We start from the raw sequence: 18,058 nt of genomic DNA, 5'->3' as shown, positions 1-18,058 counted from the left end.
TCCTTACTCCCACAAATACATTACAGCTGGATATTTTTATTTTTTGTTGTTGGCTTGGTTGGCTTTGTTTGAGTATAATCATAGCTTGCTTCCCTTCTCACTTGGTTCCTTTCCTCCACACACAAATATACCACATTTTGCAACACGGTAAATGTCTCTTGTAAATGCTGACATTTTTCAATTGTCCTCTCCTTACGTGCCACAGAGGGTAGTAGTGGCCAATGCAAGTTAGGTTATACCATCTGGAAAGAATTAATGCACTTTTTAAAAAAAAAAAAAAAAAGAGGAAAGGAAAGGAAAGTCAAGTATTTCTTTTAGGAATTTGTACAGACCATTGCTAAAGAAAATTATGTATTTATTTAAAAAATGAACTGAAGTACAATTTTAGGAAATATTTGTTCATTACATTTACATACATAGTTTAAAACTGGCTTATTTCAAAAGTGTTCCTTCACAAAGAGAAAATGTTAAGTTCACATGCACCTTACTGTTTTCTACATTCTCCACCATATTACACCTCATAACAATATTTACAATAAAAAGGCTAACCTGTATAAATTCTTTAGACATACTGACATTTAATATGAACAGTCGCAATGTATAAGAAACCCTGAATAGTAATTTGATTGCACTGAGACAAATGTAGGCTCATAAAATAAGGCACAGTACTATGAACAGGGAACACAGTTTGTTCTTTTAGCAATACTAACTAATCTACGTTAGCTAATTTGTCAGGGTGTTATTTGGTGGAAAGTAAATGCACCCTTTTAAAATGTAGATTGAACAATGTTCTCCTATACAAGACTGTTCTGAAGAGCCAATTTGTTTTGCATGTTATGGTGGGAGTTGTATTAAGAAACTATATTTAATAGGACATCAGTGGAGTTTTATATCAGACTAGATGGGGGCACTTTTAAGGGAAGTATGATATATGTTTATATACACACACATATATGTATATATAAATTTCATCTCTGACTTCTTACTAAAAAAGCGCATGATAAAATCATTAAAAAGAGCTGGAACATACCTTGGATATAAGAACTCAGAGTCCAATTTTTAAAGTTGCTGAGCACCCACAATTCCTACTCAAGTTTGAGAACTGTAGGTGCACAGCAGTTCTGGCAGGGCGGGTGGGGAAATCAGACCCCCAGGTTTGCCTATTAAAAAAAGTCTTGGGGACACAGCATCTGTTTTTAATCTTGTTACAGTGTAGTAAAGCATTGCAAATCTTTCCACATTATTTTGGCTCTTCACTTCCACTACAGCATTAAAATCTTGGGCAGGCAGGGGATTGGCATACATCGTTTTCAACACATAGCTTTGGATGCAGAATCAGCCTTTTGCTTGTATGGCTGGGATTAGTAAAACACTGCTGAGATCATCATGTGTGTGCTTCACAATCAAAATAGCCATTACTATTAAAAATGAGTGGGGGATGGCTGTGGTTTGCAGTGTCGGTCTCTTTAAAGGACTCAGGTTTTATTCAGAGGTAGTTTTAGGAAGATCACAGTAATGAACAACCTGTAGTGTTAGTCTACCATTAAAAAGATAACAGATTTTTTTTTTACTGCATCCAAGTCTAAATGAATCACAGTCAAAGTGAACTATACCAGATTTTGACTAACAGACCCACACACAGTTCCACAAAAATTGTCTTGCAGAATTCAAACACTTTTTAAAAATGCCTTCCCATTAGTTTAGATTCTTAAATTGTCACTAGACTAGAAGTCTTACTCAAACTAGTTCGGAAGAAAAAACAAAAATTCTAACAGTGACTGCAGTATTTGGAAGATGACTAAAATCTGACAACTGCACTAAATGATCAGTATAAAAGTGGAAATAACATTTTCTAGAATCAGTATTAGGGAGAGCAAATCTATTAAGGAACATCACCTACACTTGAGTACTAAATGCAGGTTATGTTTAAATGTTTGTGTTTTATCCTAATCTGAAATGGAAGAATTATACTCCACTGTCCAGCTGACTTTTAAAATAGAATCGTGTTTTTCCTTGAATCTTGGACAATCGATCACATTATGTTTGCCCCAAGTGTAAAAGTAAACAGTTGTATGTCACATATGATGCCTATGTCTTATTACACAGTAATTTAAATTAAAAATATTGCTAAACCAAATTGCTACAATCCACACTTCTTAAAAGGATTAAAAACCACACAACAGTACATTATTTACAATACAGAATCTACATTATGTGTTGTAACATTTAATGAACATTATAAGGAAGTTTTTTAAATGATGTTTGGACTAGTTCATTAAAAAGTCTTAGAAATTTGATGTTACGGTTTTACTGTAATCCTCAATAAAATTACATTTGTTTTGTGCTAGAATCACAGGTGAACATGATTTAAATTACAGTAGAACCTCACTAATGCCTGGGAGACCCACGGGTCTTGCTGATTTGCAAAATAGAGAAAACAACAGAGGACAATGCATCACTACCAACAAAAAGCTACTTTTTTCATTTATTGTGACAAGCTTAGTTAAGTTTTAAACATTACTTTAAACATACTCGTAAATATATTGGTATTACACTTAGTAAAAGTAAGGTAGTGATCTAAGACCTTATTAAAGCACCCTGCTTTGCAAGAAGTAGGGAAGTGAGAATTAGCAAGATTCTACTGTACCTCAGACAAGGTAGTGATTGCAAACATGAATGCCTCTTGTAAATGATGCTGTTGGACAGTTCAAAGTATCTGAGTTCTACAGCCCAATTCTTTTAAGCACCGCTTGTGTGCAATTCCCTTAAGACTTCATTGAGTGTTCAGCATGCAGAGTGTTTACAAGATTGAGTGTCTAGGTCTCCCTTATTTTTGCTTACTTGAATACCAGATTTATTACCTAATTTAGATGCATCTCCTAGTTTTGGAATACTGAGCCAAATTTTGGCCTAAATTATATAATCCAGGAAATCCAAGTGAAGTCATCAGGGTTTATAAGTGAGGACTATATTTGCCCTCTAACTTCTTTTTCAGAACACAGAGAATGTATCTTTCACCAGAGCTGAAATCCTCTAGGTGATCTGTTTTTCCTTATCTGCTATGTCTATACAGACAAGGGCCCTGATCCACCAAGGTACCTAAGCATGTTCCTGATTTTAAACAGTGAGTAGTAGTCTAGTTAAATGGGACTATTTATGTGCTGGGAGTTAGACATGTGATTAGGTACCTTGCTTAATTGGGGTCAAAATGAACAAATATTTCTGATAAAAGCAGTGGTGTTTTTCCTGCCATTGTTATATTTACTGCTTTATAATACACATCTCCAATGACAGCACTATATCTATACAAGTAGTATAACATCAGAAGCTATCTAAACCGGTAGATACAGTATTCTTGATTATTAGAAGTGGCACTAAAATAATCTTTTCATGCAGTGTTTTAATGGATGAAAAACCTCTGGCATCCAGGCCAGCGTTCACTGATCTCTTGTGTATGTACAGTGTCTAGTGCAATGGGGCCCTAATCCTTAAAAGGAATTTATAGGTGCTATCATAATATAAATAGTAATAATGATAATTTGTCCTCATATACATAACACTGTTCTCTTTTTCAACTGTCTTCAATATTCTTCTATGGCTCCTATGGTGTTTCTCCAAAGATTTCATTCACATCATGCAAATAATTAAGATTATACTAAAGGCAGACAAAATTACTCACATATTTCTTGCTTTTGAAGATGCTCCACATATATTCAATTCAGCCAAAACCATAGGCATCTTCTAGAGCTTTCATAAGTGTGCTTACTTGACTTTCCATTAAAATAAAAAATTACTTTAGCCAGCCAATTGAGGAAAATTGTTCATGAATTGACCATATAAGGACCACATGTAGTGGCATTTGAGGCATATTAACCAAGGTATGGATAAATGCTAAACGGTATTACTTTCAGTTAATGAGATTATTCAGATTATTGATTTAACTGACACATGTGAAGAAAAATGACAACAAAATTTAAAAGGCATATACTGTATATCCCTTAATATAGCCAACTTCCAGGGGGAAGTTTGGAATTTAGAGATCGGAATAAATATATATTCAGCTTTGTGCTTGGTGTTCTTGAATTCTTTCAGTGGTACTTACCAAACAGTGAGGGCATTTGCCACCATCAATGACCCTGATCCAAAGCCCATTTTGCCTAGTTTTGGTCCTGATCCTGAAATATGCTGACAAACTTGCAGGATTGGGCTCTTTATCATCAAACATTTCACGGATGGATACAACTAAATGGTACAGAGCAAAAAAAGCATTCCCATCCCCTCAGAGACCCTGGGATTTAGTTGTTTGGTCAACATATCAGCAAATCACACTAAGAATTCCTTTGATTATGTAACCAAGAGTTTCCTTGTCTTAACATGAAACCTGCCACAGGGAAACTTGTTAAATTTAAAATGCTGTGCTTGTAAAAGTTCTAAAAGGGTATTTAAAACTGTGTTCAGACAGTTGGCAATGGATCAGATGTTTTTGTAACTGAACCCAGATCACCTGGCTCTGAAGAGCAACAATTTTGACAAGTTGTGCTGTTGTCTCTATTGGTCATAACAACATTTCACATTCTTGCCAGGGAGAGAGTGTGTGTATATATCTGAAGCATGCAAAACAGCAGATGAGGCATCTCATTCTTTCAGCCACCTGATAGGACACTGCTAGAAACAAGCAACTTTTTCCCCATACAAACTTTCATTTCAAGTCACCACAATCCTTAAATTTCTTATCACTCTTTACCAAATCTTTGACAGTTTAAAACGATTTCAGCTCACTCTTTCAATGATTAGTCTCTTGCACCACACATAACCTCTGGTTACAGTGCTGACCCTTAAAAATTCTATTCATCTCACAAAAAGGAGTGACAATTTTTAAAAGGATTTCTATGTTATTGAATGGAATTCATCCTGCAAGGATAGAAAACAGACTTTAAGAGGTCAGTGCTGTAAACATCGCTAATGGCAATGGTGCTTTATTTTGGCCAGGCATCTTCATTTTGGGAGGAATGGAGAAAGAACCAGTTAGCAAAAGCGCACATTAAATTTAAGTCCAAACCACGTTTTCAATAGCCGAGCAAATTATACTTCATGTTATGGGCCTGTTCTGCTCTAATGTGCATGACTGCAATTCCCACTGACTTCAACAGGGGTAGTGAGAGTATATCCCAGTACAGAAGCTGGTCCTACGTCTACACGCAACTGATGTGTCCCAAACTATTTGTAGACTCCTTTGAAAATTCCTGCCTAAGAAATATAGGCATGCAACAACTTGGATCCCTATATCCCAGGAGCCATCCAAAATGGATAAATGTGTAGGGAAGCCAAATCATTCAAATATCAATTTGCAATTTGCACCCAACAGCCTCGCTTTTTAGATTAAGATACTTTTGCTTTTGACAGTAAATCTGTAAAATTTCATCCAAATTTAAGAAGTTGACTTGGGGATTAATTGAAAGCATAGCTCATGCTATCCAACTGAATACAATTTTAAACCCTTTTTACTTGCTGTCTTGTGCCAAAGCATTTGCTAGCTGAAACTGTCCTGATAAGAAATGGTTTGATTCTTTTTTAAATAGTGCTATTAAACACAACTGTTAAAGTGTGTAACCTCAATGACCAGAACAGATGTGCTGACCTATCAAATGATGTAATATGCACCACACTGCAACTGAAACAACCTGATAAAACAATTAGCCCTTGAAATGTTTACATTTTGATTCATCATCTTTTTTATACAAGATTTAGAGTTTAATAAAAAGTTAATCCATTAAAAACCTCTGCATTTATCCACCTTACACATTTCTAGCAGATAATTAAAATACAAGGTATGTACTCTGTGAATACATAATTTTCTATTAACTGACCAGTTTTGGTAGCACATTGCATAGAGGTATACTGCCATTTGATTCAGATGTTAAATTAGCCCTCAGCTTGTTTGCCATTCCAACTACTGGAGGCAACTTGGAACCTATTCCTGGGAAAGAGCTTGTGTAGTTAGATATCCGTTTACCCATGCTTTTATCAGTACTAGGTGGTTTGGACATTCGCTTACAAATCCAAGGGTGCCTTAAAGCTTGACTTGGAGTCATGCGTGCAGAAGGATCCCAATTAAGACATTCTTTTAAGAACTCTATAAACAAGGGATCATCACAGCCTTTCAACGCTGTCACCCAGTCTTTGTTGCCCGGAGCACTACGCATTTTTCCCCTGCGTGATCTACTGCCATTGAGTATCACTTTCCCATCTGTATGTGTAGTTGCAGTGCAGTAGCGAGGATGACCCTTGGAGTTGATGAAGTTCTTGGCTCGCTTGGATTGATCCAAAAGCTTTTGAGGTGGCATCCCAAGGAGCTCTATCATACAAGCCAGTTGGTCTCCCTCATCTTCTCCAGGAAAAAGAGGATATCCAGTCAACAGTTCCACCAGAATACAACCAAAACTCCACATGTCTATGGGCATCCCATAGCGACTTCCCAGAATGACCTCTGGGGCCCTATAGAATCGAGACTGAATATACGTGTAGACTCTTTGGTGCTCAAAGCAGCTGGACCCAAAATCAATAACTTTGATGCCACTCCGCCCTTGCTGTTTTAATAGGATATTTTCTGGCTTCAGGTCACAGTGTATGATTTTGTTTTTATAAAGAGCTTCCAAACATTGTAATATGGAGTGGGCAAACTTGCGTACCAGCTGCAAACTGAACCCTTGAAACTTGTTTCTTTTGATAAGCTCATACAGGTTCATGCTGAGGAGCTCAAAGGTCATACATATGTGGTTTCGAAAGGTGAAACTTTCTAGCATGTGAATGACATTCATGCCGCCAGTTTTATCCTGTTTCTTGAGATGCTCCAAAATCCGAATTTCTTCTGCTGCTTGACGGTGGAACCTCTTCTCATTGCGAACCATCTTTAAGGCCAAATGCTGGTGGAGTTTATGATCATAAACTTTAGCTACTTGTCCAAAACTGCCCTTTCCAATGATTTTAAGTATTTCATATCGGTAAGCAAGATGGTCATGAGGCACATGAATGTATCCACCTTGGTCATCATCATATCCGCCATTGTTGGGGCCGCCGACTACTCCTTGCCTCTTTTTTGCATTTGGACCCACAAAGTAAATTTCAGAAAAGTTAAGTATTTCTTGCTGCTCGTAAGCAGATAACTGATGTTTATATTGCTTCACTGCTTGCTCTGGAGCCTGAGAGATAGCTTTGTGCACTTTCGATAAACTTCCACAAGATTTGGCGGTGCTTAAGCTATCTATACTTTTATCTTTTGGCAGGGAAGGAAGAGATCTTTCAGAACCACTGATTCCTGCAGACTGAAGAGTACTGCTCCTTTTATTGCCAGAGTCCTCAAATAGTTGCTCAACTTTGACCTGACTTCCAGAAAGAGGATGATCCTTCATTGTGAGTTTGTTGCTAGTAACCTATAGGGATGAAAAAAGCCAATCAAATGTGTTTTTTGGTTTTTTTTAAATACATGGAATAAGATTAAAATACTGCATAGAACAAAATATGTAACATCAGTATTAGGTTTACATTTATTTTCACAGTGCAGATGTATTTGAAATGTACTGCATAATGTATATTATCATCTATTCTAATCTGAGTTATATGCACTGCCAAACACGTGATTGTACTCCAAATGCAATGAACTTTTAAAAATGGAATATGGATAAATATACTTTATCTTCTAGATCAGAAAAGGCCAACTTGAGGCAGACATGCACAGAAGGGCACAAATGCCTATCCCTGCTAGCAGAAGGGCAGGTGTATTGCTATGTTTAGCACTGGAGATGGGTGTGGCAAACATGACCCAGTGACAGATGCAGCTTGCCCCTGTTGAGACCACAACCTAGCATGACTGTGTGGAGAGGGGAGAAGACTATTACATGGACAAGTGTGCAGAGGGGAGAGGGGAGAAGACTATTACATGGACAAGTGTGCAGAGGGGAGACAAGGGATAGAGTAAGAGGGATAGGTTTGAGGAATCCAGTATGGATGGGGTAAAAGGATGGGAAAAAAGGGACAAGACAAAAGAAAAGAAAGATGACAAAACAAGATACAATGGGCTGCATTCTGCTCTCAGATATGCACCCAAAACTCCCATGGACTTTAAAGGGCGTCATATGACTGAATCAGATAGCAAAACTGGACACAGTGTGCATGTCCAAGAATGCCAGCTTTCATCAGGTTTCTTTTCTTTTTTCTCCCCATCCAGTGTTCTAAAAATACAACTGTTCCCACTCACTGCTCTCAGCTAATTTAGGCATCAATATTTTCATCTACCATGAGATGTTAATTTGTTACAGACAGAACAATACAAATAGTAGGTAAACATTAGGGAATATATTTAAGACTTGTCATTTTCACAGGGTTCAAATTAGCAAATGCTGAGCTCCCTGAAATTCCGTCCTCTCCTTATAAAGGGAATGCAGTCATTCACAATTATTCTTCCTTTCAATTCCCCAGCATTCTACACTGCAAGAAGGCATGAGATACTATCCTATGCAACACTGAAAAAGACAGGATTAGTGCAGCAACATCTGTTTTCCATTCTGGCCTTTAATCTCCATAAAGATGAGAGACATGTGCCAAGCCCAGTCCGTGAAACTAAAATAGCTGCTTAGCAATCAAGCAAAAATACAAATAAACCTGTAGATCCTGAGCAATAAAAGCTGATTACTTTTTAGTTACATACAATCCACCATTTCAACACAGTCTATAAGTAAGAGCAATGATTATTCTTGCCAAAAACAACTACACAACTATCCCCCCCTCCTCCATCCTGGTTAAGAGTCAATTTGCTGGCTCTGCACTGAAATGTTAGTGTGCGCTTCATGACATGAGCCCGGAAAATGCAGACTTCCTCTAGTAGCCTGTCTCAGATCAGTGATGATTAACCCTTTGGAATCTCCCTTTCACTCAGTGCTGTATCTGTGAACAGTACATTGTAAGAGACACACCTTTCCAGGAACTCACTGAAAACACAGGATAAACACTTTTCTTTCATTCAGCCTGTGGCTGAATTGCTGAGATAAGAATGAGAGATACTGTAAGATTTTGAATGAAAGGCAAACAGAATGAAGGGCAAAGAGATCAAAATGGTAAATTTACAAACAAACAGAGCACCCAGACTTTGAACAAGGTTCAGTTTTTGTTTTGGGGTTTGTTTGTTTGTTTTTTTTAAGATGTCTGAAAAACTGCTCTCCTACCTCCATCGCAGAAATCTTGTGCGACACAATGCCTTTTTACTATGACTGCAATCATAATTTAATTAAGCACATAGCCCTAGCCCTTGAAAAGTCTACCTGTATTGCAAGAAAGGATATTTTTGTACAAGAACTCTGTATTTCAATGAATTCACCATACAGGGCAAGAAGGATTTTAAAGGTCCAGGACTGCATGTGCTATAATGAACTTCACTAACTGTCATCTTCCATCATGCAGTACCTATTTATTTAGCTTTATGAGGTTCCTCCAAAATTCCTCAGTCTTCTTTGGTCTTTACAAATATGTTTGTGTCATTTGAAAGCTTTGCCACCTCTTTCCCTTCTCTAGATCATGGATTAATATATTAAACATTGATCCTAAATAAATGGTCCTAGAGAAATGATTATGCAAGAGAATTAGGACTTCAGGCAAGGAATAAGCAGCAGGAACAGATGATCTACACGGCAAAGATCCTGTTTTCATGCAAGTATCCTTAATAGTAAGGGAAGAGAAGCCATTGAAGGAGCACTTCTGATTATACTGTTTTAACAGAAGGCTCTCAGAGCTTTCAATTAAGGTAGCAGTAGCTATTTAATGGTCCACTGCAGAATACTTATTTTAGGTGTCTGAAATGCTTTATTGGAAAGATCTTTAAGCCCAATGAACTTCACTTGATTTTTAAAGGTGGAGTCAATCTGAGTACATGTTATATATTTTAAACACACACAGAACTGCTTAGAAAAAGTTCAGTGTTCTGTTTCCAACATGACCTTCATTTGACTCGCCTCCCACCGGGATGTAAAAGGAGGTTGGGCTGAAAAACAAAATACTGAACTTTCTGTGAGTTCAAAACACATTTTTAAAAGCAGCAAGATTGGTGGTTAACTCTTCAGTGGCACATTGGGAACAACTCAAAAAATCAAAGCATTTCACAGAGCTTCCCACACTGCTCCTTACGTCCCCGCATCATCCAGGGTTCCTTCCTGTGCTTGCCTGCATGCAGCTGCAGTTCCACTTTGCCAGCTGCTATGCATTTTCTGTTCTCTTCCTTCCCCTGCCCCCTTCCCAAAATTCATGCCTGGAAAACAATTCAGGAATTGAAGGTGTTAAGGCAGTGTCACCATGTAAAAAAGGCTCATTCAGCCTTTATTTTATATTTAAATCTCATATTGATATACTGTCCTGCAAATATCTTATGTTTTTTCTTAGACAAACTAATCAAGATGCCCTAGAATACAAATAATCAATTTTGCTTTGTTGTCCTGTAAGCCAGATCTGTTCAGGAGACATCCCAGAATACAAACAGAGCCTTGGAGAAGGACAGGCACTTCTGTTACAATGTTGTAATTAGCAACTAGTCCAACACTCTGATTAAGTGCTAGAATTATTATAGGAAGAATGGTAGAACCATTCTCCAAACAACAATGTACCTCAAGGCCACTAGAAAGTAGTTTTGCCATAACATTTAGTATATTCAAAGAAAAAAAAAAAAGAGGGGGACAAAAGGGAATACAAAATTTAAAGAGAAATACTTTTATGATTTTTTTTTTTTTGCAGATCTAGAAACCCAAACAACTGCATTGTGCCAGTGCTTGAGAACCAGCATGTGAAACTGACTAATTCAGTTTCACTGAATCCTGCACCTGGATGATGTGCTAAAAAACCCACTCTCCTCCCGCCCCAAAAATAAACAGTAAAAATGATGAAAGGCAAAATTTACTGATTTACACCTTTTAGTTTTAAGATGTTACAGTGATACTACTAAGAGGAAAGGATTAGTTTTTAAATGGTGAACATTATGCCCTTCATAGACAAAGGTAGTTTTTTTATATATATATATAGTTTTAATGAACACAAGTGTCACAATGTTTGTTCGTCCGCATTTACTGGCTATCTGAGTTATCCTGAAGTCTTCTGACACTTTAGACTACCACTACTATTGGGGAAATCAGACCTGTCGCATTTATAAGCCCTTCACAATTCACAAAACACATCTGAGCATAAAGCTGTGCTTCTATTTTACTACATGCTACTAGCTCCAATGTAGTGCATTTAAAAACAGCAGCATATTATCTAATAGACCTGTCAGATATCTGGGCTGATTCAGTGCATCTCTGCGGCAGCCTCAATTGGCAGAGCTCCTCTGGAGCAGGTACAGAGGGGGCCAATTGCACCTCTCTGTACCACAAAGCTCTGAGGTTTCAAAAAGATAAATCAGATGTATTTAAGTCAGCAAAGCCTGATGAAATTCACCACAGAGTACTTAAGGAACTAGATGAAGCAATCTCCAAACCATTAGCGATTATATTCAACAACTCATGGAGGATAGGTGAGGTCCCAGCAGACTGAAGAAGGACAAACAGTATCTATCTTCACCAAGGGGACAAAGGAAGAGCCAGGGAATTATAGACCAGTCCGCCTAACTTCAATACCCAGAAAGATACTGCAAAAAATTATTAAACAAGCAATTTGTTCAAACCTGGAGGATAAGGTGATAAGGAATAGCCAATACAGATTTGTCAAGAACAAATCACACCAAGCCAAACTAATTTCCTTCTTTGACTGTATAACTGGCCTAGTGAATGGAGGGAGGAGGGGGGAGCAGTAGACGTAGCTTGTCTTTAGTAAGGCTTTTACGCAATCCTCCATGACATTCTCAAAAGCAAATGGGGGAAATATGGCCTAGATGAAATTATTATAAGGTGGGTGAACAGCACCAACTTGGGAGGGGTTGCAAGTACTCTGAAGGACAGGATTAGAATTCAAAATGACCTTGGCAAATAGGAGAATTGGTCTGAAATCAACAAGATGAAATTCAGTTGAGACCAGTGCAAAGTACTGAACTGAGGAAGGAAAAATGAAATGCACAAATAAAAAATGGGGATTAACTTGCTAGGAACAATTCTGAAGAAAAAATCTGGGATTTTAGTCGAGGATAAACTGAGTATGAGTCAACAACATGTGCTGCTGTGAAAAAGGAAAGTGACATTCAGAGGTACATTAACAGGAACATCATACGTATGACACAGAAGGTAACTGTTCTGCTCGAGGTGGCCTGGGTGCACCTCACTTCAAGTACTGTGTCCAGGTTTGGACATCACACTAAGAAAGATGTGAACAAATTGGAATGAGTCCAAAGAAGAGTAACAAAAAGGATAAGAGGTTTATAAAACAGACCTGTGTGGAAAGGTTGAGAGAAATGGGCATATTTAGTCTAGAGAAGAGAAGGCTTGGGGAGACATGATAGCAGTTTTCAAATATGCAAAAGGTTGTTATAATGAGGACAGTGATCGATTGTTCTCCATGTCCACTGAGGTTGGAACAAAAAGTCATTGGCCTAGTTTGCAGCAAGTGAGATTTAGGTTAGACATTAAGAAAAAAATGGTTACTATAAGGATTGATAAGTGCAGGAAAAGATTACCTAGGGAGGATGTGGTATCTTGGTATATTTAACAGCACAGGGGGTAGACTAGATGATCCTGAGGTCCCTTCTAGCCCTCCATTTCTATGAAAACATGCTACTGAATAAAATTAATACTACCTACCACTTACACAGTACTTTGCAACCATTAATGTGCAATAGTTTTCCCAAAAAAGCTTTAAGAATTTGAACTATCGAGTCACTCAATGTATTAACAAAATTCCAATGCATTGCAACTATGTTTAATTTTGAGTGGACTCAAGCATAACATTGCTTCTAAATATTACCTATTCAGGAGTAACATTCATTCCACTAATGCTGTTGCCTTAGGTAAGCTTCTCATAACTAAAGAAGATTCTTTTTACAGCAATAGAGAAGCCATGATTCCCCTTTCCCCACAACCACCTCTCAACAAAATTAACTCCTGGCCAAGATCTCAAACCTTGTTTTTCAACATCAGTAATTTGACCCAAATGCATCAAGACTTGGAATTAAGTTCTCAGAAGCAGAGGTCATATCAGGCTAATGCACCACATCACTGACAGATTGACCCATATTACAATTTTAACTTGAACTCACAAGGACTCCATTTTAAGTCAGATGACTTCTGGGTAACACATCAACTTCCTTCCAACAGCTTTGTCTTATAAGTCAGGGATTGCACAGTTTACTTTTTCCATAAATTATCTGCTAGCAGCCAAGAAACATGATTGATAGCACAAATGATATGCAGTTGAAGATTTCTTAGAGCAATGCTTTTCCAGGTTACTGTACCCCTTTTAGGAGTCTGACATGTGTACCCCAAGTTTCACCTCACTTAAAAACTACTTGCTTACAAAATCAGACATAAAAATGTATGTCACAGCACACTATTCATGAAAAATTGTTTACTTTCTCATATAAATATTGTACTTACATTTCAGTGTGATACTTGAGCCTGTTTTTCACTTGTGAGCCTTGTCTGAAGTCCAAGCCCCAAGTGGCCGCACTGAAGCATGTAACTTAGCTTCACAGGGCCCCCTACGGCATCGGGCCTCAGGCAATTGCCACTCCCAATGCTGGCCCTGCATTTGCAATCCCCCTAGACTTCTCCCATAACCCCTAGGTTGAGGAATACTGATCTTGATGACTTGAGTACCCTCTGGATGACCTCTGCGTACCCCTGATTGAGAACCACTGTGTTAGAGGTTTTCTCATACTCAGAAAAACTTCATTCTGAATAAGAAGGAAATGGCTAGCCAGTTTGCTAAAATTTTTGTCCTTTCAAGTGTCTCAGCTGTTACTTTTACAAACTAAATTAAAACTCTGTGTCTCTGAAAGCAAAAACTTTTAGTTTACTGTATACAACTAAGATTGAGAGGAGAAACTCTTGAGGGTATCTGGAGTTTCCAATACTAATGCAATTTTATATGTCAGAACAGAAAATGTTGAAAAAAAGAAATCAAATCTCTCTTCAATCTAAATGTTTCCCCATAAAAACTGCTCATAATTTTCATTTCCACAAGCCTCATCCTAATTTCTGCTGAGCAGGACACTACTAAGTATTTGTTTTGTTTATATGGCACAAAGACCATACTTGGCACTTTACAAACAAGTATGAAAACAAAGTGCTTGTCCCAGAGAACTGACAGACTAAAAAGACAAAATGCAGATGAAAAAGAAAGGGAAAGCTATGACACAGAAGCAAAGTGATCAAGGGGCTATTTTGGCAAGTGTCTTGTTAGTTTCAGGGTTGATTTTAATTCAAGTGTGAAAATTTATGGTTATGCTGTAAGTTATATATAGCACTTTGTATCTCAAGAGAACTGCACAATCCTTAATCATTTAAGAGATTATTTAAAGAAAGCACTACAGCTCTTTTGTAACAATGTGCTCACACACACCTCTGTCTGAGGAAGAAGGCAGGCCAAATTAATTGCTCAACTCTATTAACTCTCAGTATGTTCATTTTTAAATTTGCTCCTTCATCTATCCCATTTCCTCAACCTGGCTTTTAGCCACAAGTTTTCAAGAAGTACAAGATTTAGGACAGAATTCAACTGGAGCCTAAATGTATTTCCAGACCATTTTACAGTATGACTGTTACACAGCTGAATATGACTGTTACAGTCCAGCTGAGACAATTAAAGAAAAGATCACATGATTCAAAACTTCTGTTTAAGAAACGTGCAGACTCTACAAAAATACAAATTGAATATCTGAAGTCTGTGAAGTGCTATTTTGCTATCAAGGTAGCAGATAATGCTAGTGGCTCCCACAGTAAATAATATTTTTTTTTTATTACTTTAGGTACATGCACAAACCACACATTTGTAAAAAAAGAACTTCTGGTTGTTGTCCCTACTGTTATGCCCCTGTTTCACATGAAAGCACTGGGAGTGACAATAAATGAAAGTGTGCAATAGTTAAAATAGAATACAGCTGTAGATTAATAAACCACCATATAGACTGATATGCGATGTACTATGGCATGAGGTCACAAACAGGCTGTAAGCTAATTTTCTTGATCAAAGTATGAACAACGGATTAGCAAAATCCGAGTTTATTCTGAGTTGCTTAGAAGGTGCCGAACACAATATCATGTTACCTTTTTTACTACTACTTAGTAAAAGCAAATGTGTTAAAGAGCTGTGACAAGGTTATAATACTAACTATTATACCTATTATAAACATAATACTAGCTTTATTCATTTATTGTGTGACTACTTAGTTTATATCATTATTTCTTTACCAACCAGATAACATAATGTGAGAACTCAGAATTACTCACATTAGATCTCCTGAGTGAACGAAGTCCAGAAGGGCTGTGTTCTTCATTTGTAGGATCAGGGTACCTAATTTGATCTAGTCTCATGTAGGAATCATACAATCCATCTCCAAACCTGGCTGAACATCAAATATAGAAAGAAGTTAGTCACAACCATTTGCACCAATACAGAAAAAGAAACCTTGTCTCAGCTCCTAACAATTATTTCATTTGAAATCATTCCTCAAAGTTTTTGCTAAGACATTCAGCTTTTGCTAATTTGTTCGATAAAATACAGCAAGAAGACCATACCTAAATATTAATGAGTTACTCAACAGTTTTATTTCTTTTAGTGATACTAATCATTTACAAAGCACTTTGCAAACCTTAGTTTCTGGGTTTGTTTGTTTGTTTAAAAACCAACTAGGCGTTCCTCTTAAATTAGACTCATCTGTCATCTTTTGCAGTACAAAAATATCCTTAAGAGTCTTTAACCAACATCCTATTTTAAGGAAAAAGAAGGATAATCCTGAACTATCTGTATTTAGAGTGACAATGGAAAATGAGCAGGCACTTAAATACTAGATAAGACTATTCTTTAAAGGAGGTTCTCTGTAAATATGATATGGAGGAATCAAAGTCAGTAGATTTGTTGCTACTAACAATGGTTGGCAAACAAAAAAAAATATTTTTTTGATTTGTACAAGTTCTGTGACTGTGCTTAAAATGAAATTGGCTAAAGCAATTAACATTAAAACTCCAGAGTTTTGGTCACCATCTGCACTCAAAACGTAAGTGTGAGTTAGACAAAGAAGTATTATATTTATATCAAAATAATATGACATCCTCTCCCACTGCTATAAATATTGTACTTCTTAATCAGTTCTTCCAAACAAGCAGTAACTGGAATCATAACCTGGAAGTTGGGAATTACATTTAAAAATTCCCAGTTACAAGTTCAAGGCAAAATGTGATAGTTCATTTCCTCTACCATTAGAGAACATGCTTATTCATTGCTATGTATTAAGAATGAACTATATTTTTTCACAACAGAGTATCACCAGCTTCTTTATAAACTTGTGTGTCATTAGGAACGTTTTGTACAGTACACCGATATCTGCGAAGGGAGCTCAACAGTAAATCAATAATACATTTTGTCACAGAACTCAATACTAGAATGCACATATTTACAGAATTATATAATGCAGATCGAAAGTAGAAGAATAGTAAAATGTTGTTCCTTTTCTTAATCTCTGGAAATTCTCTAGCTTCCTTTAAATTTGGATTCTGAAAAACTACTCTATTCTGTGAGTTACTTTGAAAGATAACAAATGAGTACTGCACTTCAAACATTAATTGAAAACACAGTCAAAGAAATAAAATAAATTGTCAAAGGAAAAATGTCAAGAATGTGCCTTTCCTTGCGCAGAGTCTGCTCAAACCCTGATGAAATCTGGCCTGTTTTGAGTCATTTAATCCACATGTGTTTTCCGGTAAAAACACCTAGCATACTTTAGATGGGTGCTCTATAGATAAAACGTGTTGTTATAACAACCAACTGCTGCCTTCCCTGTGTTCATCCTCCCCTTTCGGTCTAGGAGAATGAAATGTACAAAGACGAAACAAGGTACCTAAGTTACCAAAAAAAAAAGAGGGGTGGAGGGGAGGGGGAGGAGAGACCCTGAAAGAAACTCAGCATCGCTTGCAATCACCCCAGAGGGAAGGGATACACCGCCTGCCCGGTTCACGCTTCGGCCAGAACTGGCTGGGCTCGTTCGTTACCAGCCGTTTTCAAAGTCTCCGATGTGATGATGGGGCTTCCACGGGTTTCCTGGGGCGACGGGTCACCCGCAGCGCGGGGAGTTGTTCCCCGAGACGGGCTACGTTTCCGGCCATTCGGTGTCACTCCGATGCGATGATGGGGCTTCCACACGGCCATTCGGGGTCACTCCCCATCTCCCCGAGTGATGACCCTTCCCCCCCCCACGCGCCTGGGGGATCTCACCCCCCCCCCCCCAGCGCCCTGGGTTACACCCCAGCTGCCCCCCACAGGACCAACCCCCCTTTTATCCTCACCCCGCCACCCCCGGGGCTCTGCACCCCTCCGAGCCGCGGGCAGGCCCCCCCCCCTGCCCCGGGGACCCGCTGATCCCTCCGCTCACTCACCCCAGCTCCGCGGGGCCCAGCTCCGAGCCGCCGCCCCCGCCCCGGCCGCCCCGCCACAGGCTGCCGCCCGCCGCCCAGGCCGAGCGCCCCGCTCCGCACGTGCCGCCGGCTGCCCGGGCCCCGCGTTACCTGCAGCGAGCGGCCCCTCGGGCTTCCGGCTCAGCAGCATCACGGCGGGGGGGCAGCGGGCCCCATCCCCGCCCGGCCCCGCTCTCCGCTCCCCCGGCCTTGGGCGGCTCCAGCTCCGGGGCCCCCCTTTCGGCTGGCGGCGGCGGCTGCAGCTCCCTGGCTCGGGCCCGGGCAGCGGCGGGCCCCCGGGGTGGTTGCTAAGGGAACGTCCGCCCGGCCCGACCGCGGCGTCTGCGCGCTGGCGGGAGAGGGAGGGGGAGAGGCAGGGGGCTGGGGGGCGGAGAAAGGGGGAGGAGGAGGGGGAGGAGGAAGGAGAAATGACTCAGGGAGGTGGAGGAGGAAGAGGAGGAGGAAGAAAAAGGGGCCCGGGAGCTGGTGTG

At 39.1% G+C, this 18,058-nt stretch overlaps 1 protein-coding gene across 1 annotated transcript; it reads right to left on the bottom strand.

Moving 5' to 3' along the window:
* Window positions 1–338: 338 nt before the first annotated feature.
* Window positions 339–17,822, bottom strand: DYRK3 (dual specificity tyrosine phosphorylation regulated kinase 3). The gene is made up of 3 exons (XM_067531661.1): window positions 17,679–17,822; window positions 15,408–15,523; window positions 339–7,430 (listed from the first exon to the last, which is right to left on the bottom strand). Exons 1-3 carry the CDS (start codon window positions 17,716–17,718, stop codon window positions 5,859–5,861), a joined length of 1,728 nt encoding a protein of 575 aa, XP_067387762.1. The 5' UTR covers window positions 17,719–17,822; the 3' UTR covers window positions 339–5,858.
* Between the last annotated feature and the right edge of the window lie 236 nt (window positions 17,823–18,058).

This window comes from Emydura macquarii, unplaced genomic scaffold (assembly GCF_026122565.2).
Source record: "Emydura macquarii macquarii isolate MOO-44397 ecotype Brisbane River unplaced genomic scaffold, CSIRO-AGI_Emac_v2 contig_3220, whole genome shotgun sequence".
In the NCBI taxonomy this organism is placed as follows: Eukaryota; Metazoa; Chordata; order Testudines; family Chelidae; genus Emydura; species Emydura macquarii.
This window is presented reverse-complemented; position numbering and strand designations above follow the sequence as displayed.

Coding starts and splice junctions, on each gene's coding strand:
- DYRK3 (XM_067531661.1), bottom strand. CDS start 17,718: ATGCTGCTGAGCCGGAAGCCCGAGGGGCCGCTCGCTGCAG. Junction 15,524..17,678: donor CGAGGGGCCGCTCGCTGCAG/GTAACGCGGGGC, acceptor TTTGATGTTCAG/CCAGGTTTGGAGATGGATTG. Junction 7,431..15,407: donor GTTCACTCAGGAGATCTAAT/GTGAGTAATTCT, acceptor TCATCCCTATAG/GTTACTAGCAACAAACTCAC.